This window comes from Plecotus auritus (genome assembly GCF_963455305.1).
Source record: "Plecotus auritus genome assembly, chromosome: 3".
Taxonomy (NCBI): Eukaryota; Metazoa; Chordata; class Mammalia; order Chiroptera; family Vespertilionidae; genus Plecotus; species Plecotus auritus.
In genome coordinates this window covers 123849660-123873477 of record NC_137772.1, presented here as the reverse complement: position 1 = coordinate 123873477, position 23818 = coordinate 123849660, and the positions used below count along the sequence as shown (strand labels likewise).

General features: G+C 46.6%; 1 protein-coding gene across 8 annotated transcripts in view; it reads left to right on the top strand.

The window, feature by feature from the left end:
• MTUS2 (microtubule associated scaffold protein 2) overlaps positions 1–23818 on the top strand; it is a 611667-nt gene that overhangs the window by 567825 nt on the left and 20024 nt on the right. For all 8 annotated transcript variants that reach the window (XM_080658484.1, XM_080658486.1, XM_080658485.1 and 5 more), the window contains one exon: positions 22143–22357. In XM_080658484.1, coding sequence (XP_080514610.1) covers positions 22143–22357 — 215 coding nt within the window. The remainder of the gene's footprint in view (positions 1–22142; positions 22358–23818) is intronic.

The window sequence follows — 23818 nt, the reverse complement described above, 5'->3', positions numbered from 1 at the left end:
ACCCCACATCATATAACTATGAGGAATAACAGAGCTGCGTCCTTATCTCACTACACCATGACCACGTGCTGCCTTCCTACTGTAAGATCTCAGTTGGTGTCTCAGGAAGATAATAAAAAGCAAGGAAAAGACATGACATACTGTATACATCTAACATGAAAATTGCTGAAGAGCATCTTGCAAAGTGTGTATTTTCAATGACAATCACACAAATTATGCAAATGCAATCACCTTCCCTTGTGAGTGTCTCATACACATGAATCACCCTCTGTTTTTCTTTGTATCTTGATCAGCCCAGGGCTAATCACATTGAATGTGGAACATTTACTTCTTCATTTTATACACTTGATTGAACTCGGGAGACATACCCATTACTGTGCCAGGAGTAACAGAGGGATGCAACACAGTCTCTGACCTCAGAGTATGCCCACAAGAGTCCCACATTAGCTCCAGCTCTCTGCCTGGGGCTCTTACCAGACCACAGCACAGAGAGGTGCTCTAGGAAATAACCACTATCTCACTGATCTGCAGAAGCAGATACCAGTGTTCAAGGTGATTAAAGTAATTGTGGGATCAACCACTGAAGAGTAAACTGAGCTGAGCAGGCCCCCAGGAATTTGCCAGAGGGTAGAAGGGGTTATCTTTGTTCTTAGACGAAGGGTGGGCCACACCTTCACAGAGAGGCCTGGCAGAGGTCAGCTGCTGCAGGACTGGGAGCTGAATGGAGGTACCAGAAGTCATGGGGTGCCAGGAGGTGGGATTCCAGCCCAGCAGGGGTGGGGGTGGGGGAGACATCTCCCTGAGCACTTTGAGCAAACAGTCAAGACCTGAGAAAGGTCAGGCATAAGGAGTAAAGATCATGACCTGGAATAAGAGTCTCTCTAAGACTAAAGAAAACTGAAGTTGAAAGACCCTAACAAAGAAGAAAACCACACCTGACCAAACCAAAGGAGTCTAATGATTTACCTGTCTGTCAGCAAATTCAATACTGTTAAAGAAAGACACCACAATACAAACTTCCTACGATGTATCATCCACAGTGTTGAACATATAATTTTTAAAAATTAGACATACAGAGAAGCAGGACCCATAATGAAGCAAAAAAGAAGTCAATTGGAACAGGTATTGAAATAACCCAGATGTTGCAACTAGCAGATAAGAAATTTTAAAAACTATTATGAACACTAGGGGCCCATTGCATGAATTCGTGCACCTTGAAAGGAACTGTGGGCCACGAGGCTGTGGTGGGCACAGGGGCAGGTCTCGGCCCATCCTCCATGCCCCCGCCCAGCCCCTCCCACTGCCCCCACCTGGCCCCTCCCACTGCAGCCCCTGATCCCCTGTCTGCTGGCAGCCCTGCTCCCGCCGCCACTGCTCCCACGTGATGATGGCACCAGCCCTGTTCATACCTGCTGATGGCACAGAGCAATTGGGGCTGGTGCCAGCAGCGGGTGTGAGTGGGGCCGGCTCCATGAGCAGGTTCAAGCGGCAGCTGCTGCCCTGATTGCCCCTCAGGAGCAGGGGGAGGTGGAAAAGCCCTCAGGGGCGATCGGGGCCAGCGCCAGGTACCGGCAGCAGGTGCAAGCGGTGGCTCCAGTGCTGGCAACAGGTGCAAGCACCCAGCAGGACTGGGCACATAGGAGCAAAGAATTTTCAGTAACCACCAGAGGCTCTCCCCGATGACAGCAACTGGTGCCCCCCCTTGGTCTGGCACCCCCATTCACCTGCTCCACCATCCAACCACAGCCAATGCCCGCCATATTCCGCACTCTGCCGCCTGCTGCCAACACCTGCTATGTTCCGCACGTGCCCCCTGGTGGTCAGCGCATGTCATAGGGACTGGTTGTTCAGTTGTTCAGTTGTTCCGCTGTTCAGTCTATTTGCATATTAGGGTTTTTATATATATAGATATTCAACCACTTTGAGAAAAAGAGGAACATAATAAGTAAGCTGAGAAGTTAAATCTATAAAAAAGAATCTCATGGAAATGTTAGAGAATTTTTAACAAAAGTGGAATCTCTAAAATGAAAACCCACTGGATGGGCTTTACAGAAGATTGGAGATTGCAGAAGAAAGGGTCAGTGAACTGAAGGCCACCAACAGACATCTAATCAAAAGAACAGAGGGGAAAAAAGTTATTTTACAAAACGAACAGTGTCAGTGACCTGTAGGACTACATTAGCAGTCCAATAGATGCATAACTGGGTTGACAGAAGGAGAATAGAGAGATTGGGGAGAAAAAATATGTGAAAAACAAATGATAACCAAAACGTTGCAAATTTGGCTTTAAAAGAACAACCTGCAGAACCAAGAAACTCAGTGAACCCCAAACAGGATAAATACAACTAGACAAATCACATCTGAGCACATCATAGTTAACTGCTGAAAAGCAAAACTAAAGATAAAATATTAAATAAAAACACATTACATACCAGGAACAAGGATGTGAGTGACAGTTGGTGCTATTGGAAACAGAGCAGAGGCAGTGGAATGATGTTTTTAAAGTGCTGTAAGAGGGGGGAAATATCAACCTAGAACTCCATATACAAAGAAAACACCCTTTCAAAATGATACAGACTTAGAGCTACAAGAAATACGTGGATAAATAATATAAAAGACTATTTTGTGGTTTAAATAAATTGATGATCTTTGACTATGAATACATTCATGTAATCACCACCCAAACAAGATATTGGACATTTACATCACTCCAGGAAGTTCCCTCGTGCCTTTTTCCAGGCAATTCTGCCTCCTCCATCCCTCTAAAGGGACCACTTTTTTACTTCTAGCACCATAGATTAGCTTTGCCTGTTCTTGGGTTTCATATAAATGGGGTTGGACAGTGTAGAGTCTTTGTGTCCAGATGCTTTTGTACCGCATAAGAGATTCACCCACGTTGCTGAGCGTATCAGTATTCTGTTCCTTTGTATTTTGAGTCGTGTTCTGTTTGCACAAATATACCAGAATTAATTTATCTGCTGATGGACAGTTGGGTTCTTTCCACTCTTTTTGCTGTTATGAATATCCTTGCACAAGTTTTTTGGGGGACAGATGTGGTTTCATTTCTCTCAGGTAAATTCCTACATGAGAAATGACCTGGTCATAGGACAGATGTGAGTTTAACATTAGGAGACACACCCAAATGGTTCTCAAAGTGGTTGTACCATTTTGCACTGTCCCCAACAATGTTTGAGAGTTCCAGTTTCTCCATAATCTTGCCAACATTCACTATTGTCAGTAATTTTGTTGTTGTTGTTTTAGACACTCTCCTAGGTGTGAGGGATATCTCATTATGGTTTTAATTTGCATTTCCCTGATTACTGGTGATGTTGGGCACTTCTTATGCTAACTAGTTATTTGGATGTCTTCTTTTGTGAAGTGGCTTTTGCCCATTTTTTATTATGTTGTTGTTCTTTTGACTGAATGGCAGCTGCCCCTTCACCTGGACACAAACTCTCTCAAGTTTGCCACAGTCCTACCTGGCCCACCTGCTCTTTCCTCTAAATCCCAGCACCTAATAACAGACTCGGATGGCCTATGTCTGTAGTCATGAACAGGACAATTGAAAGTATATCTATTGCTAAAATGTAAAATATTTTAAGAGCACCATTCTTAAGAGAATTTTGAATGCCTATTCTGGTTAAATAAAGTATTCCAGATGTTTTATTTAGGTATGAGAAAGCTATAATCTATGAATCCAAACAGTTTATAATCAGTTGGGAAAACAGGCATGTTAGCAAATGACTATAACATAAAAATGAAATAAGTGTGTCTCTCCTTCAAATGTCTGTCCTAGATGCTATTCTTCACTATTTTTCCTCTCATTTACATGATCTCTGTCTATCTCATCTACTGCTATGGCTTTAACTACTGCTTTAGCTGCTCCCTCCCAAATTCACATCTCTGGCCCTGGTCTCTCTTAAGGTCACCTCTTGGTATTCCACAGGCAATACAACTCTTCATGGTCAAACAGTTTTACCTCCACCCACCCCACACTCCCCACCTCAGAGTAAAACAAAAAAATCTCTACTTCTATATATCAGTTAGTTCAGGTACGAGCTAAATTGCTATAACAAAGTGGTCCTTGATACAGGGAGTTTATATATCGAATAAATAAGATAGAGGGATATTTTTCTTTTATGTAATAGGCCCAGGATGGCCATGTGTCACTGCTCCACTGTTCCCAAAGCCTTTGTCCCTGCTTGTGTGGTTGAGGCTGATGTGGGCAGGAGTACGTTTCAGCCTGAGGGAAAGAGAAGGAGAGCAAGCAGAGGGCAAGCAGCTTCCTTGTGGAACATGACTTAGATGTTGCCATGCCACTTCTTCACATCCCATTGATGCCAGCAGAATCACGGGGCCACAAGGAGCTACTAGGGAGGCTGGAATGTGGAGTCATTTGAATTAAAACTTGAAGTATACTATCAATAAAAGACAGAAATAGAGATGGGAGACAGCAGGCTCAACCACCAACTTTAGCTCAGTTATTGATGCCACAATCCACAGAGTAAACTGTCCAGAAAGCTGGACGCCATCGCTGACTCCACCCCTCCCTCTTCTTCATACTTGATGTCCAGTGAGTCACCAGGTCCAGTTGATTAGAATTTGGAAGTTTTTCCTAATTCTGTTCTCTCCTCCGCATTCATGTAGTGACTTAGTTTGTTGCAAAAACCTCCTCACTAGACCCTTTACCTCTCTGCTTGCCCATATATCCATCCTCTGTCACTTCGATGATTAAAATCCATCAGTAACCAGATGCATGTCTACCTATGACAAGAACAGTGATTGTCCCTAGCTAGGGGGTCTAGGGAGGGAGGGGAAATTACTGTTCACCGGATTCCTTTCTATGTTGCTTGAAATTTTTTTCACATGCAAAATATAAAAATCAAAACACTATAATAGCCTGGCCAGTTTTGCTCAGTGGTTAGAGTGTTGGCCCACAGACCGAAGGGCGGTAGGTTCAATTCCAGGTCAAGGGCATGTGCCTCTGTTGCAGGTTACCCAGCCCCAGTAGGGGCATGTGTGGGAGGCAACCAATCCATGTATCTCTCTCACATCGATATTTTTCTCCCTCTTTCTCTCTCCCCACCCCACCACTTCCTCTCTCTATAAATCAATGGAAAAAAAATCCTCGGGTGAGGATTAAAAAACAATAACGACACTAAGATAAAGAAAGATCCTTCAGTGGCTTTCTATCATTTTTAAGACAAGTAGAATTCAAACATTTTAGCACAGTGTAGTGGGACTGCTGCTGCCCTCCCAGACGTACCCCTGCTGCCCCCTCTCCACGTTCTCCACCGAAGTCCTGCCCACTTCACTGGCCTCCTCCTGAACTGACCTCTCCCTCTCCCGAGCTTCCTGGAATACTAAAGTTTGCCATCACCTCCTTAATGCCCCAGCAGGGCCATTTCTCCTGAGAGGAACGCCTGCTTCAGAGCACCTCTCTGCTTCCATACACAGTTTCATAGTGATTGTCACATTGCTGTCATTGTTCCTTTATCCATCTGATTCTCCCTTCCTGCCAGCAGACCAAGGCCCCTCAGGGTTTGGGCTGTGCTGGGCAGTCAAGGTCTGTTTCCTGAATCCCATGGGAAAGAGATTGTATTCCAGGGATTTAAGGCTACAGGAGAAAAATTATTTGGGGTGACAGAGCTTACAAGAAAAACTCTCAAAATACTTTTGTACTTACTAAATAAAATAATACAGCAGACTAAGTAAAAATAATGTTATGCCATTTTGTACTTTTAAATGAATTTCTTTTTCCATCACTTACTCGCTAGAGCAGGGGTGGGCAAACTTTTTGACTCGAGGGCCACAATGGGTTCTTAAACTGGACCGGAGGGCCGGAACAAAAGCATGGATGGAGTGTTTGTGTGAACTAATATAAATTCAAAGTAAAGGAGCGGAGGGGAGAGCAAGAGAACCGGATAGAACAGCCGGATCCGGCTCGCGGGCCATAGTTTGCCCAAGGCTGTCTAGAGGCATGCCAGGCTTTCCTGCCCTGGGAAGTTCACCAGATGTTGAGGACTACCTACCCACACATACATAATCAAAGCTGTATTTGCATGCCTGCGGGTTGTCTGGAAGTGTAAATTCATGGTTTCTAATTCTCCCAATAACCCTGCTGCAAGTTAGCTTGTATTATACCTGTTTTACAGATAGGCATATGAGATTCAGCAAACCAGTGGTTACCTTGCCCAGGATTATGAGCTGTCCAACAGATATTTGAATGGAGACCCTGCCTGTTTTTCCTATAAGTGCTCTGCCTCGCTTGCCTACTCAGAGAGAGTGTTTTTGTTTTGTTCTATTTTAATATCTGCCTCTCCATCCAATAGGTGTGGTTTCCCATATTATTACCAGACCTGTTGGTGGCGCCTGGTCCCAGGACAGCCCTAACACTCAGGCATCAGCTCCTCATTCTTGCTTCTCAGCTCCCTGCACCCAACGGGCTCAGCATTTAGGTCCAAATTTACAGTACTTTTCTTCAGATTCTTCTTCTTATCAAAACGTCAATGCAAACACCTCTATTCCTGCTCTGCCATCCACTCTATTTCCCTCTTCTATCCCCAAACCCTGTTTCTTCCTCATTTATCCCAGCAGGGGGAGCCCATGAGAGCTTCATCTGTCACAGTGACTTGGAGTCAGGAAGGACTTGGGCAGGAGAGAATAGCTGTGAGCAGTGCCAGCCTCCTTACTGCCTGGGGTGCCTGATGTGGGCAGGGGGACAAGGTGTCACTATATATATGACTGAGGAGGATGGGAAGCCACATGCAAGAATCTGAAAGGAAATTCAGTGGGACTCAAACTCACCAAAAAGACACACCCTCAGAGCTAAGTCTGCACATCCAGGCTCAGGTCGGCACTGGGAGCTCACACTGGCTGAGAGAACAGGTAGGCCTAGACTTCAGAATGGCAGCAAGTCCTATAGTTAGTGACAGATGCTGTCTTCCCTCTGCTTTGGACGCAGGTGGGGAGGCAGGGCTCTGGGGGCTGAGCACTGAGCACCAGGGCCTTGCGGCCAGTAGTCTAAATGCACTCTCAGGCTCCACCCCAGCCTCTGAGTCAGAGTCTGCACTTTAACAGGATAGTCTGTCAAAGTTTAAGCAGCACTGTCTTTGCTTACAGAAGTGGTTCTTGGTATGTGGTCTCTGCCCAACCAGTAGCAGCACCACCTGGGAACTTATTAGAAACACAGATTCTCAGACCCACGGAATCAAGCTCTGGGTGAGCCTGGCAGCCTGCGTTTTAATACCCGCACATGATTCTGATGCCGCTCAGTTTGAGAAGCACTGGCTTAGGAGAGGACAGGTGGCCGTTCTGAGCATGACGGTGAGAAAGCCACGGATCTGGACTGACTTGGTTCTGCTGCTCAGGCTCCTCTTGGATAAAATGGGAACATTGAGCAGGAATCGCACCTACTTCCCAGAGTTCTTGTGACACTCGATGGCCCTCCTGACATGGGTGCTCAGTAGAGCGTCGGGCACGTGAGAGGTCAGACCCTGTGCTGTCACCCTTGCTCTCTGCCCGAGGCCTTTTCCTAGAAAACTGTGGCAGAGAAAGAAATGTTTGCATCTTCTGGTACCTAGTGTGATATGAAGGCCCTTCTTGCTTCTCTGATTATCATAATAATAAAAGGCCAAGAGGTGTCATGACCAAAACGACCAAACGACCAGTCACCAGGAGGTGCATGAAGCACCTCTTGGCCATAAAGACCTAACAACTGGTCGCTAAGATGCCCACTGTGGCTGGCGAACCTGCCTGATCAGGGGGTAGGGCCAGTGCCCAACCTCGTGACACCTCCCCCCTGCCTGCCTGCCCCTGATTGGACAATCAAGAGCCAGGCCTGCCGGCCAAACACCCCTTCTCTCCCTCACCCTGCCAGCTGTGCCCCCATCAGGCCACTAAGCACTGTTTCGGTGTAGTTGATTTGCTCTGGCCTGTGGCACCTCCAAGAACATTTGAGGAAACGCTTATTGGATAAGGACCTATGACCACAGTCCTGAGTCTCAGATAGGCCCGTAGCCCCTCCGCCCGGCCAGCCTGCCCCTGATTGCACCCCTCCAACCCTATAAGGGGTGGGGATGGCCAGCCAACCTCCTGCAGCCCCTGCCCCTGGCCAGCCACGCCCCTGATGGGCCCCCACCATCCTGATCAGCCTGCAGCTCCTTCCCCTGGCCAGCTCCACCCCTGATTGCCACCCCACTTCAATAGGGGGTGGGACTGGCTGGCCAACCTCCTGCAGCCCCTCCCCCCCCGATGGCCCTACCCCTGATCACCCCCCCACCCCAATACGGGGTGGGGCTGGCCGGCCAATCTCCTGCAGCCCCTCCCCCCTCTTGGCCCCACCCTGATCAGGGGCAGGGCCCACGAGCCAATCGCTCGCAGCTCCTTCCCCCAGCCGCCTCAGCCCTGATCAGGGCCCCCTGATCCAGGCGGGCCAGCTGGCCAACCTCCTGCCATCCCCTCCTCCCAACAGGCCCAGCCCCGATACGCCCTGATTGGGACTGGGCTGGCTGGACCCCACCTGTGCACGAATTCGTGCACTGGACAATAACTAAATGGAGAACTTGTCTTCTTAGGGGTTCTGATGAAGATCATTGTCACACAGGCTTTGCTGGCAAGGGGCACCTTTGGCCACCCTGTGCCTGTGATACAAGGTGCACACAGTTATTTCAGGCTTTGGATTGGACACAAGCAGTCATTCCCAGGTCTCTGAGACTCAGGACTGTGGTCACAGGTCCTTATCCGATAACCGTTCCTCAAAGGTCCTTGGAGGTGCCACAGGCCAGAGCAAATCAACAACACCGAAACAGTGCTTAGTGAGGCCGCAGTGTCTGCACCAGAGCCTGAACCTTGGTAGTCAGATTGGGCCCATCTAGATACATGTGTGTCTTATGCTTTATCCCACCCTGGCCTTCAGGAAGATTGGGAAATGGTTCCATTTGTAAAACTGCAGCAATTCCATGGACCCTTCAAAAACAATCCACAGCTAGCACCGAATGACTAATGGAGGCAGGCAGGATGCTAAGCACCTACTCTGAATTATCCTATTTAAACCTTCTAGCTCTAGGAGGTAAGTCCTGGTGTGATCCCCATTTTACAGGTGAGGAACCCAAGGCTTAGGGGGAGGTAATCTCCTGCACAGGAGCGTCACGCCTACCAGAGTGGATGGAATGATTCCATGGAAGCAGTGAGGTGGCTGTTCTAGACACATCACAGGAGGAATCAGTAAGCAATTAAATGGGCTCTGCCATGCAGTGGGGACCAAAACCCATCAACTAGAACAACCCCGCTTCCATAGGTGAGAAAGACCAGGAACTCTGAAAGGGGTGTACATGCTTCCCCATGCTGCAGTTCCAGTGGCCTGTCCCCTCAAAGACTGGAAGGGAGGGCCTGGCTTTGTTCCTGTCTGTGAATTCTTATGGAAATCGCCCTGGCCTTGTGCTAAGTCAGTGGTCGGCAAACTGCAACTCGCGAGCCACATGAGGCTCGCGAGCCGAGGTTTGCCGCTCTGTTGACTAATGAGTTTGCCGACCACTGTGCTAAGTTATGGGATTCCATAGGCCAGTGGTCAGCAAACTCATTAGTCAACAGAGCCAAATATCAACAGTACAACGATTGAAATTTCTTTTGAGAACCAAATTTTTTTAACTTAAACTTCTAACGCCACTTCTTCAAAATAGACTCACCCAGGCTGTGGTATTTTGTGGAAGAGCCACACTCAAGGGGCCAAAGAGCTGCATGTGGCTCGCAAGCCGCAGTTTGCCAACCACTGCGCATAGGAAAAGGCAGCACAGGGTCCAGCCAGGGCATTAGGCAAATATCTCTGTTAATCATAAACACACTTGGGCTACTGAAGAACGCCTATAAACTCTGCTTCTTCTAAGTCTATGTCTGAAAGTTAATAGGTAGAAACCTTTCGAAGTGGACCATTTGGTTCCTTGGAGATGATTTGATGTACTTGGAAGTTATGGAGAGAGGCTGGGATGCATTCATGGGGAAATGCACATCTTTTAAAAAATGAGGTTTTATAGATTGAAAACATTAATCCTTCATTACTGTGTAAAATTGAAAGCATTAAACCCTTATACAAAAACCAATCATAGGCCTGGAGATGTTATTGGAAAAGTTGGGGTATCCCTTTCCCACTGACTGCTGCGGGTAGAGTCCTTACAATATCTTGAGAAAAAATAATTTTCTGCCGAAACCGGTTTGGCTCAGTGGATAGAGCGTCGGCCTGCGGACTGAAGGGTCCTGGGTTCGATTCCGGTCAAGGGCATGTACCTTGGTTGTGGGCACATCCCCAGTGGGAGGTGTGCAGGAGGCAGCTGATCGATGTCTCTCTCTCATCGATGTTTCTAGCTCTCTATCCCTCTCCCTCTCTGTAAAATATTAATAAAATATATACTTAAAAAAAATTAAAAAAAAATAATAATAATTTTCTGAGGCTCTCATGGGAGGAAAAGTGATTTTAATTTGCATGTAAATACATCCCTTGGTTTCCATAGTCCCATTTCCCTTAGTCCAGCCCTGGAAGAAGTGTAGATGGGGTTTCAGAAAAGCTAAAATCAGAGCCAGTGTCCAGAGTTCCTGTTCCAGGTTGCAGCCAGGACTGGCAAAGCATCAGCTTAGTTGTGGCCCATTAGTTCATTGCATGTGTGGTCCACGTGACTGTGGGCTATATAGGAGGATGCCAGGAAGCAGGAGCAAGACGCCCAAAAGCCAGGAGTCAACCAAGAGCCAAGAGACCAAACTTTTTTGTTGAGGGGACTAAATATCTCAAATTTCATGCCCCTGCAGTGGTTGTGTCCATTCTGGCCAATGACCTATGCCCAGGTGTGACTGACAGGAAGGTACCTTCCCATGTCACCCCAACTTTTCTGGGCATGCGTCTATCTCCCCCATCCAGTACTTTCCCCAGGGATCTGCAGGGAACGGACCAGTGGCTGCCTAGGGGGTGTAAAGCTGCCCAAATAACATGCCTGCAATATTTGGCCTTCCCTTTGTTCCTTTCCTGATATTAATAACTAGGTTAATTACAACGGTATCAGGGAGACCACAGAATTCTTGGGCCATGATTTTGACATTGCTAAGGAGAGAATTACAACATTTAAGGCTAGGACCAACAAATGCCTTAAAATTTATTTTCTAGCAGCCCCGTGGTCTCCATATCCAAATAGCAAACTATGGGATGGAGGATTAATTTACAGCGTGCTGTAGGACAGTCCCCGCTCGGAAGCCTGTTAAGTAACAAGGTCATGGGAGTTCAGTTTTTAGACCTCTGTAGTGTCACTTCCACCGTGAAAAGGGCGCGGGACCTCCACTTAAGTTTCTGTTTAAATGTTTTAGAGGAAGTTATTAAAAGCTCTTTCGAAAAGGAATGTTCAACATGTGGATGATGTCACTGGTACAATTAATGTAACAAATAGGGTCACCTTTTTAATGCCATTTTTACAAGACAAAAAGTTTCAGAGCAGTAAATACTCAGGGCGCCCACATGGAGCCATTACCTGGCCTTCAGGCTGCCCCCAGGCAGCGTGTCGGGTGAGCGGGTGCCTGGGGATGCTTTTAGAACTCTGCAAGCCCACATTAATGTGGAGGAAAGGAGGAAACGAGCTCATGCAAAGCCATTTCCCCAGAAAGCCATTTCCTATTTATGGGCAGTAGTTATTAGTTCTCATGTAGACAGCATTTTCTATGCTTTTCTAACCTTATCATTATAACCAACCTCTTAAATCCATTTCCTCTTCCCTCCTTTGTCCCCATAAATCATCCATGCATTTTTCCCCTCCCAGACCAAGAAGCATTACAATTATGTTCACACATGGGGTCAGTCGTTAGCCATTTGTTGAAATACTCATCCTTTGTCTTAAAGAACACATAAAAATAGCACAAAGTATTTATTTATAATGAAATGGAACTTCCACTAATTGGGATCTTTATAACTGTTTTTCTTTATTTTATTTTATTTTTTTTGCTTCTTCCAAAACATAAAGCAGAATAGAGTCATATCATTCAAAGGGGCTTCCCCGAGTTTCAGAACACCTGGGTTTCAGAACACTTGGGTTTCAGAATACCTGACTGGAGTCCTGGCTCTCATTTTCCAGCTGTGTCACCTCAGACAAGATTCTAACCAGGGGTGGGCAAACTTTTTGACTCGAGGGCCACAATGGGTTCTTAAACTGGACCGGAGGGCCGGAACAAAAGCATGGATGGAGTGTTTGTGTGAACTAATATAAATTCAAAGTAAAGGAGCGGAGGGTAGAGCAAGAGAACCCTCCGCTCTTTTGGCTCCGCGGGCCAGATAGAACAGCCGAACGGGCCGGATCCGGCCCGCGGGCCATAGTTTGCCCACGGCTGTAACCCCTCTGAGCTTCTGTTGCCTACTCTATACTGGTAAAATCAGAGCAAAGATGCCTGCTTTAGCCCTAGCCCGTTTGGCTCAATGGATAGAGCGTCGGCCTGCGGCACCAAGCGTCCCAGGTTTGACTCTGGTCAAGGGCACATACCTCAATTGCAGGCTTCTCCCTGTCCCAGGCCCTGGTTGGGGTTCCTGCAGGAAGCAACCAATCGATATGTTTCTTTCATATCGATATTTCTCTCTGTCTTTCCCTCTCTCTTCCACTCTCTCTAAAAATCAATGGGAAAATATCCTCCAGTGAGGATTAAAAAAAAACAAAAACAAAAAAAGATGCCTGCTTTACCCAGCTTGAAATTTTCTGGGAAGATTAACGGTTTCTGCCGAGGCCTCTTTCCATGGCTGGCAGATGCCCTTCTGCTCCCTGTACCCTCCATGGCCTCTGAGCACACACATCCCTGCTGGCTCTTGATTACAGTCACCTTAAAGGCCTCATTTTAACTTAATCACCTCTTCAAAGATCTCATCTCGAAATATGGTTACATTCTGAGGTGCTGGGGATTAGGGATGCAATGTGAATTTAGGGGAACACATTTCAGCCCATAGAAGTGCCCAACCTCCTCTGTTCAGAGGTGAGAAATGCCCACAGCGTGGGATGAGCCAGTCTGTTCTGAGGTCTCATGCTTTTAAGACTTTGACACTTATAAAATAGACCACAGCAACCCTGTGAAATGCAATCTCATCATTAATCACTTTAAATGAGTGTCAAAAAGCCGTAGTCCTGAATTTCCCATTTTTCATACTAATTGACAACATCTAGAAAGGCCCTCGCTGGGTACCGTGGACCGGAGGAGTGTTCCACAGCAGCACTGTGGGCTGTGGGCTCTTAGATGCCCATGAATTCCTCTATTAGTGCAGCAGACTCATATGCTGTCTAATGTGCGGTTTTCTCCCCACTTGGACTCCTCCGATGTCCCATCTCCCTAAATGGCACCCCACCTCTGACTGATAACCTGAGGCCTCCTTAATTCTGGTCTTTCCTTTGCCTCCCTCATCTGACCCAGGAGTAAATCAAGGTGGCTTTGCCTCCACGTACCTCACAGTGAATCCACCCCTCCCCAGGCAGGAGCTGCGCTCCCAGTCACCATCAGACCTGCCAGAACTCCAGAAACATCCTCTCAGGCTTTCCTCGCCTCCTGCCTCTGTGCTCGTGCTGCAGCATAGGGGCCCTGTGAAAGCCCTCGGTAGTCCTGTTGAACACTGTCCGGGGCTTCCCACTGTCACCAGAGTGTAACCCTGGCTCCTTTCCTGGGACCACAGGCCCTGCGGGACCTGGCCCTGCCTGTCTCTTGAACTTCAGCTGCTCCACTTGGCCTGTCAGAGACACTCCAGGGGGGTTGTCTTTTGATTCCTTGTATGCTGAAATTGTCCCCACCTCAGGACTTTGCACTGACAGTTCCTTCCACCCAGAACTCCCTCCCTCCATCTCTGCACACGCCTCTCTCTGTCATTCATATCTATCTGGACAGTGTCACCTCAGCGTGGCCTTCCTGTCTACAACAGCAGCGTAACCTCCCCTCTGCCCAGGCTTCCAGCTTTACCCTTGTTTGACTTTCTTCACTGCGGTTAGCCCAAGAGGTTTTTAATCTACAGTTGTGCATGTGAACACTTTTCTCATTTGTTTGCCTCCATGACAGTGTGTCTGGGTGCATAGCGGGGGCTCAGTACATTCAATTAGTCTGTTGACTGTCAGCCTGCCTATCTGGCCACAAGTGCAAAATTGATTATGGCACAGTCCCTGCACACTGGCAAGGGAGACAGTTGAGGAGATTCAGTTCAAAAGAGCGAGTGCCTGAAGGGTGATACGCCAACACCTTGCCTCCTCTTTGGGCTGGCAGAGGCCGGCACACTGTGGCCGCTCCCACCGCCATCGGGTGGAGATGAGAGAATCGTGGGCCGGGCACCAGCACCTGCTCTTTAGGGCCTGGCCCACTCCTCGTGGCCTTGGGTCAGTTTGCTACCTGCTCCTTGCACATGGAGGTTAGGCTACCTATGGACACCTGGCAGGTGGGTGACAGTGGGTAACTACCTGTCTAGGAGGGGCGAGGTGTCCCAGGAAGCACTACAAACATGAGCTGCTGTCTCCATGGCACAAGCTCCCCCAGGGCCCCACAGAGATGGCTCTTTCACTCCCACTTCTACTCTTGGTCCATGATCCTTTCATAGTCCATTTTCAGCCCCTCCTCATGACATTTTCCCCAAAAAGGACCTAAGGAAAGAAGAAGAGGGTCGGGCTCCAGAGGGCAGTGTGGCCTAGATCCCAGGTAGTGTGTTCCCTTCGTCTCCTGCCTATCGCTGAGATCTGTCAAGTCTGAACAAAGGCAGCATCACTAGAGGGCATTTTTCAGGCATCATAGCTCCCCCTGGTCGGTGCCCATTTGTTACAGGATCGCTGCCATCAAAAAACAGAAAAAGAGAGACAATAAAACCACAGCATAAAGTTGCTAATAATCTTTAACCCCTATGAATTTAGCTAATGCTGGGGGTCTTGATCTGGCATCTAGAAGGGTTCAGGAAACCTGAAGAAGTGGCTGTGCGTAAATTAAATCAGAGTCCAGAGACGAAACATAATTTTGAAAGGCATTTGGGGGGGCAGAGGAGCCTGGCTAAAGAAACCAAGTTCTCGTCCTCTCAGGACCCCTTGCATTTTATTAACACAAATTGTCCTAAGGCAAGGTGGAGATTTACACATCAAAGGGTAGGGTTAGGTACAGAATCCATTGTCAGATTGGGGAATTGCCTTCGGCTGTTCAGGTGTTTGGCCAACAGGTGGCAATAACATGTAGATTAGGATGCCCTGAGCTGTCTGGCAGCAATCAATCATCCTTTTCAGGTTTGTGGAAATGCCTTTAGCCATTCCCAACAGGCGATAACATATGTGACTTGGCCCTTGTTGAGTCCCCAAGTTCCATCAACCTTTCAATGAAACTCTTGCAATTATGACATGATGGAATTGGCTTCTGGCATTTAGCCTAATTTTAATACACACACACACACACACACACACACACACACACACACATATGACACAAACTAATGTCCAGCAAAAGGGCATATAATTTATGCTACCTCAACATGAGAGTGTAAGGTAGCCACTAGTGTTAGGTGGAAAGACATGGGAAATTCCCAACAGAGTATAAAGAAGTCACAGGACTCCAATAGCTAAGAAGGATTTTGCACTTGGAAATTCCATTTTTCTTGGTTCAGTAAAATAATGGGTAATTTTTAAGTTAAATTTTTTTCCTTGAATTCTGCCCTTTTATTTATTTCCATCTCCTAAAGAAACAACTTAATCATTTACCTAACTGTGAGATCTCCTGCCAGCAATATGTAACAATAGCGACTAGACCACAGGCTGGGGGACCCAAATAACACAAACTTATTTTCTCACAATGCCAGAGGCTAGCAATCTGAGATCAAATTGTTGGTGGGGCTGGATTCTGAAGTCTCTCTCCATGGCTTACAGATGGCACCTTCCCCCTGTGTCCTCACATCCTCTTCTGTCTCTAGGGATCTGTGTTTTATTCCTAATTTCTTATTAGGATGCCAGTCATACCGGATTAGGATCTACTCTAATGACCTCATTTTAACTTAATTAAAATGTGTAAAAATCCTCTCCAAAGGCTATGTTTTGAGGTCCTGGAATGGGGTCAGGGGCAGGGGGGGGGCATTCAGTTCTTAAAAGTGACATCATAATATTTCCATTTAGTGGAACAGTATCTTGTGATCATATTCAATGATTTATTGTACAATTGTTATATCTAAAGCATACTCTGGGACATAAGAGGCAACATAATATAATTTTTTATGTTTTTATCATGATCTGTAGGTCCAGATCCTTCGCTCCAGTTTAAATTTAGTGCTGTTAACCACCAACCTTGCTACCTCATTGGTAAACCAATAAAAACTTGTAGTTATTCATCAGACTTTTGGAGTGTCTACTTAAAGTAACTTGATCTTACTGAGTTTTTCCCTCTCACTCGATTTGTGAACTGTGGTTGAAATTAAGCCTGTGTTACAAACGGCTCCATGGCAATTGTGTGTCGTGGTTTCAAGGGTCGTGGTCCCAAGGGCTGTTATCTCATCATGCTTTACACTCATAGGCTGGCAGGTTGGTGTCTTTGAGGTAGATATGTCTGGGTATGTTCTAAATATAGCTGTAATAATATTTAAGTATTTAAACATCATATACACACACTATGAATATTCATGCACACATACATCCTAACTAATAAAAGCCTAATATGCAAATTGACCATCACCCCAACACACAAGATGGCTGCCCCCATGTGGACAGAAGATGGAGGCCACAAGATGGCCAGCAGGGGAGGGCAGTTGGGAGGGACCAGGCTGGCAAGGGAGGGCAGTTGAGGGTGATTAAGCCTGCAGGGGAGGGCAGTTAGGGGTGACCAGGCCTGCAGGGGAGGGCGGTTAGGGGGAATCAGGCTGGCAGGGGAGCAGTTAGGCATCAATCAGGCTGGCAGGTGAGTGGTTAGGGGGTGATCAGGTTTGCAGGCAGAAGTGGTTAGGGGCAATCAGGAAGGCAGGCAGGCGAGCAGTTGGGAGCCAGCTGTCCTGGATTGTGAGAGGGATGTCCAACTGCCTATTTAGGCCCGATCCTACTGGGATCAGGCCTAAATGGGCAGCCAGACATCCCTTGAGGGGTCCAAGATTGGAGAGGGTCCAGGCTGGGCTGAGGGACACACACCCCATGCACGAATTTCGTGCACTGGGCCTCTAATATATATATATATATATATATATATATATATATATATATATATATATATATATGCTCAAATATTTAAACTATACAACAGATTCCAATTCTGCTTTTGTTTTCTAAACTCATGCTCATGAATTAGGAGTGATATATTCTCTTGGCCAATCACAATCCTGTTATTTTAGAAATTATTTTCTCAGCAACTTGGGTTCTAGGGATTTATTACTCTTGTTGGCCTCTTACTGCAAAGTACCAACTGTTTTCACATGAAGAAAGTAAGACTCTAGATGTTGTCTAATATCATTAAATTAGCCTTCGTTAATCTCTGACTGCAAAATGACTGACTAGATATATCTTTGAAGATTTACCAGAGGCAAGTGGATATTTATTTCTTTAGGGACTCTGTTATTAGAGCTCTTCCTGTTGGGGCCCCAGCTGCTCTTCTTATCCAGCATCTTCTGCAGGCCTGGGGCTTAGCATGGCGTCATCAGGTGAAGATCAACATCACCTCTCTCATACATATTAGTAATAGCAGTTGGGAATTTGGAGATTGGGGCTATATGTATAAAAGGGATTACTTTGCCACTTTACAGATGGCGAAACAGCCCTACACTGCTCCTGATTTACTTAAGGCAGCAGCACATTCAGGGGCAGCTCAAGGATGAAAACCAATGGCCTCCTAGCCCCCAAATCGGGAGCCAGGCCCATGAATTATCCTGCCACTGACATAACTAATATTGCAGGAGACAGAGAAGAGTCAGGGCATTTCTGACCTCCAGATACTATAACCTTTTCAAACCCTGTCTCTCCTTAATTATAGTAGTAATGTGAAAAATGGTTTTACTCGTAAAGCATGTAAACCAACAATAGAATATTGTTAAATATATATATTTGCAGGTGTCCACTGGGCAATGAGTCCTGTAACTTAGGCACACAAACTCCTGAGGGAGGAGAGACAGAAAGATAGATCCATTTCCATTACAAATAGAACTATGTAAGCATACTATTCTGTGCCTTGCCTTTTTTGTTTAATAATATATTACAGATATCATTCCATGATATCACAAAAAAAATTACCTTATTTTTACTCGTTGCCTATAGCCCATTATGTATAGGATTTGTTCTATACATATAGGGTGGGCAGAAGCGGGGTTACAGTTGTGAGTATGTGAAGCACAGAGCTTGTTCTTATATTATTATTTATTTGTATTACGACTATAAACCTACTTTTGCCCACTCCTGTATATTGGATTCATTATCATTTATTTAACTAACTTCCCAATAGTTCCCTAAGGCAAATCACACTGTAGTAACTCTTGACCAAATGTTCTTGTGTACACTTATGAAATTATTGGATTAAAACCTTCATGTTATTTTTTTTCTCCAATATAACTGATTAGTTTTTATTCATTTTATAATATTTTTATCTGTTTTATTCCATCTTAGGTTCCATTAGATTTCGCCTATATCCATATGTGTGTGTGTGTGTGTGTGTGTGTGTCACAGCATAGTGATAAGGTTTTCATTTTTGTTTTATTTTGCCATTATATATTTTTACCACTATTGTACAGAGTTTTAAATAATAAGATGAGTTTTCCTTCTCTAAAAACTTCTAAATTTATCCTCTAAGGCATTGTTTTTGTCATGTTATTTTTTAAATTTTCATTTTTTTTGTAAAAAACTGTAAGATATAGTTCTTGTACTATATGCAATTTACCCATTTAAAATGTACAACTCAATGGTTCTTAGTGTATCCGCAAAGTTGTGCAACTGTCATTACAATCTATTCCGAAACATTTTCATCGCCCCCCAAAAGAAATCCCTTACTGTTTAGTTGTCACTCCCTAAGGCTACAAATCCTATCATTTATTTTTATTTGTTGTTGTTGTTGTTAATTCTCACCTAAGAATATTTTTTCCATTGATTTTTAGAGAGTGAAAGGGAAGGAAGGAGGGAGGAGAGAGAGGTTAGAGAGACACATCAATTGGTTGGTTGCTTTCCACATGCACCCTGAGGGCCGGTAATCAAACCTGCAACCCAGAAACATATCCTTGACTGGAAATCAAACCAAACCGGAGACCCTCTGGTGTGTGGGTTGGTGCTCTAATCCTCAGCCACACTGGCCAGGACACCAATTCTATCACTGAAAGTTTTAAAGATATTGTGCCCTCAAAGCAGCTTATCGACTGTGTTCCCACCAATAGTCCACTGAATGTCAGTTTCCTCAGACCCTTCCTATGTTACCACAATATTTAGTTTTTACTGGTCTTTTAGATTTAAAAAATGTATTGCCTCCGTGTGCATGTATTTTATCATGAGTGGTGCTAACCATCTGTTCTCGTGTTTCCTGGCCATGTGTGTCTCCTCTCTGGGCAATGCATTGCAGACCCATTTTAAACACAAGAAGACATATTATTGTCACTGCTTTATTTTGATCCCATTGACCATGGCATGATACACTACACGGGGCGGGGGGTGAGGGAGGATCACTATGAAGTTAGTTAACATGAATTACAAAAGCTAAAGCACCCTCCGAAGAGGCCCCAGACACCCAGAAACCTGCCCTGGCATTCCACGCCCCTGCCACCAGGCCTGAGCCACTTTGGCCTGTGGGTTCTTTTCATTGGGACTGTAGCCTCCAGTGGTCAGAGGTAGAGGAGGATGCTGACCCCCACGATGTCCACACTACCAGGTGTCAGAAAGCCTCAGCCTGCCTCTGCTAATCATGTTCCTATTTATTAGTAAGCCAGCAGGATGCTGTTATGCTGCTTGTGGTGGGAAGCCCAGTGTACTCCCAGCAATCTGCCCCTCACCTAAGGGATGTGACAATAATATCTATATAATATTTAGCATATTTGAAACCCAGGCCAGTCCATTTGTAACACTCCCTCCTCTTTACCACAAAATCATTTCCAGTATAGCCCTGCAATGATAATGATTATACTAAGCATGATTTTCCTGAATCTTCATAGACAATTAAAAATGCATTAAGATTCAAATGGAAAGTACACACAACATCACTTCTTTGACATTTCTGCCAAACATGCAGGGCCTGGATCTAATGAGGGAACATCAGACGCACCGAATGAGAGACTTCCTGTGAAACAGCTGGCCTGTCTCCTTTAAAAGTGTCTAGGACCTGAACGCCAAGGACAGGCTGAGGGCTGTCCTAGATCAAAGGAGAGCAACGAGACAGGACTTGGCTCAGGACTGGGTCCTTTTCATGGAAAGGACATTATTAGGACAATCAGTGGGACTTACATGGGCCTGAGCATTGGTGGCGCCATTGGATCGATGTTGACTCCCTGACTTTGATGACTGAATTACGATCATGGATAAGGTCCTTGTTGGTAGGGAATATATACTAAGGAATTTGGGGTTGGTGGCAGGTCAAGCATATTATTCTCAAATGATCCGGGGCGGGGGGTGGGAGGGGGAGAGGAAGGTCATTTGTACAATTATGTCCTTGGGCCATACTTCCAAGTTTTCTCTGTGATTTTTTTTTAAAATATGAAAATTATTGTGAAAAACCTCAACAGTAATTGTAGCAATTGTTTAGGACGTAGACCAACAAAGGACTGTTCTGAGGAGTATTTTTCACCAACATTCTTTAGAATTGCTGACACAAGGTGGCAATTCAAGTCAGTGATTATGGCTTTGAAATTCTCCGCAGACAGTGCCTCCACTTACTGCCTACCCCGGGGGAAGCAGCACCAGCAACCACCCCTGGGTTCACCCTGGTTACAGTGGCAGATCCTGCTACAACTTCACCAGACGTGGATCAGATTCCCCCATACAAGGGGGACATGGACACTGGGGCAATTGACCAAAAAGACCACTGGGGACAGTGTTAGGCTGCTGTACTGTCCACACAGGGCAAGGTGCCTATCCATTCAACCCACACTCATTTCATCAGGGGAAAAATACTTTGAAGTAACCCTTGTCCTAATTAACAAACTCTTTTAGTGTCAAATGTGGCCAAGAAGCCCTTGAATTAGCTCCTCCTTAAGGCGGGACTTCTGATAGTGCAGGTTATCACGAACCAGCCCGTACACCTGCTCACTCGATTTTGAAGTGACAATGTCTGCCAGCATGGGCACAGGAGGGCGAGCACGGCAGCACCATCCTTGTGGACTGTAATGATGTATGCCTACACCTGGACGTCTGTGCCATGCGTGTGAAAATCAGCACCCCATGACCTAAACATACTAGATGCCGAGGTGCTTTTCTCCTCAGGGAAGCAGTTTGCAGTTGAGAAAGCAATCTTGCAAATGAAAGCAGTCCGCCCTTGCCCACAGCCCAGGGGAGGCACAGATGTGAAGAATCAGTGGATCAGTGGGCTGCTGTCATTGGCTTGTCCTCTGCTGGCGGCCTGGGAAGCATACCAGGAGGGGGACAGGGAGGCCTCCTATGCAAGTGGGTATTGCTGGTTACTGTGCAGCCTCGGGCCCCTGAGTGGAGACCCGAACTTTCTCTGTGAATGTCCAGTTCAGCATTTCAGCCTGGGAGAACAGCCTTTAACCCGGTGCTTCTCCTGTCCTGTCTCAGCTCCCAGGAATGCACAGGTCTCTCTCGAGCCCCGATGGGCAGAGGAGTTGCCCACCGAGTACCTTATGAAACATTTAGGTCCTGGGCTGCTTCCCCAGGGTCCTTGACCCACCCAGAGTGTGCCTGGGAAAGTCCCTGCTGGACACACCCCCAATGATGTTGATGCCCACAGTCCAGGGGCCCTCAGGGGAGCCCTGCTCTAGTGGCAGGACCATGGGGCTGACAGTCAGAAAGCCCAAGTTTGCCTCCACAGCCCTTTCTATTCACAGCAGGTGACCCTGGGCTTCCCACATGTGCAGTGCAGTAGATGGGAAAGCCCTTTACAAACTGTGAGGCTCTTCCAAAGCAAGAGGGTCTTGCCCCAGTTGTGACATTAACCTTGATGCTCTACCGTGGATGCTGAAACCTTCTGGTGCCTCCTCTCCAATTTTTACAAAGACGCTATTCTGTCCCCAGCCTTCAACACAGCCAAGTGTGAGAAACTACAGAAGGAGAAGGAAGAGTTGGAGAGGCGGTTTGAGGATGAGGTGAGGAAGCTGGGCTGGCAGCAGCAGGCCCAGCTCCAGGACCTGCAGGGGCGGCTGCAGCTACAGTTCCAGGCGGAGATGACACGCCTTCAGGAGGAGCACAACGACCAGCTGCTGCGGATCCGGTGTCAGCACCAAGAGCAGGTCCGTGTTTGTGCTGAGCTCTGTCTCTGCTGTTGGGATGTGCAGGTGGAAGGTGGTGGGGAAGCAATGCTACTTGAGCCCAAAGTCCTGTCCATAGGTGAGCTACTTGTAAAGTTCCCTCTCTGATTTCATTTTTCTTCCGTTGCCTCCTTTCCTCCCCTCCTGCTTTTCTGGCCTCTCTCTCCTTGTTCTGCCAAGCATGCTCCTCCTTCCTGCCTAGAAAGTTCTCCCTCTAGACCAGGGGTGGGCAAACTTTTTGACTCGAGGGCCACAATGGGTTCTTAAACTGGACCGGAGGGCCGGAACAAAAGCATGGATGGAGTGTTTGTGTGAACTAATATAAATTCAAAGTAAAGGAGCGGAGGGGAGAGCAAGAGAACCGGATAGAACAGCCGGATCCAGCCCGCGGGCCATAGTTTGCCCACGGCTGCTCTAGACACTCCGTGGCCATCCTCACAAGCACCAAGTGAGAAATGTCTGCCAGGCTTACGGCAAGAATTTTGGTACCTGAATGTGCCTGCACGGAGTATGCCGTAGGTTTGAACTTGCTGAATAAAAGCATGAATGCCGCTAGCTGGCCCAGCAGTCTTACTAGAGAGAGCGATTCATCTGGAATGAGTAGAGAATGATTCCCAGGGAGCCTGTCAGGTGGCAGCAGGTAGGAGCTGGAGCCTCCTTGTCCATCACTATGGGTCCTGACCAGAGACTCTGCTTCCATGAGAACTAGTTCTGCTCCATTCTTTCTCAGTCCCCAAGGCTCTGTTGCCTTAATACCCGCCTTCTAAGTGGTGTATTGTTTCTCATGGTCTGCTAATGGCATTTGCAAAGAGCACTCGTAAGTCTCAGGCTGCCCCCCTCCCACTGCTTCCAAGTAGACACGCTGGATGGTGACGGTCCCCAGAGGCTTGTGAGTCTAATGGGCACAAGGAGAATTTCAGAGTAATAATAAGCACTATTGTTGTAATTAAAAACATCCCATTTGGCACATTTTATTCCATTCAGCATCTTTTCTGTAGAAACCAGACACACCTGCCTGCTTAAGGCTGTTTAGACGTAGAGACCAGAAAACAGAATAGGTTACAGCTAAAGTTACCACTGGTGCTAATGTTAGAACCAGGTCTCCAGCATCTTGCCTCCTGAGCTTGCAGAGCATAACTTCTGTAAGCAGACGTTTGTCCCTGTGGCTGTCTGCAGCATTAGCATGGCCCTTGGATACATCCCAAACTCGCTGCAAATAGCGGCTCTGTGCCTCTGTATCCCTGGGCCATTTGCTCCCAGTTTTACACAGAGAACGTGTTTATAACCTGTATTCACTAAGAGACTTCTGGTCCAAGGTTCTGGGTTGGCTAAGAAGGTGCCAAGAGGTGGGAAGGAGGGCAGGAGGTGGCTGCCAGGCAGGAGAATGTGCTTTGAGGGGACCTCGGAGTGAAAGCTCCCTTGCGGTGGTGCCATGTCTGGAAA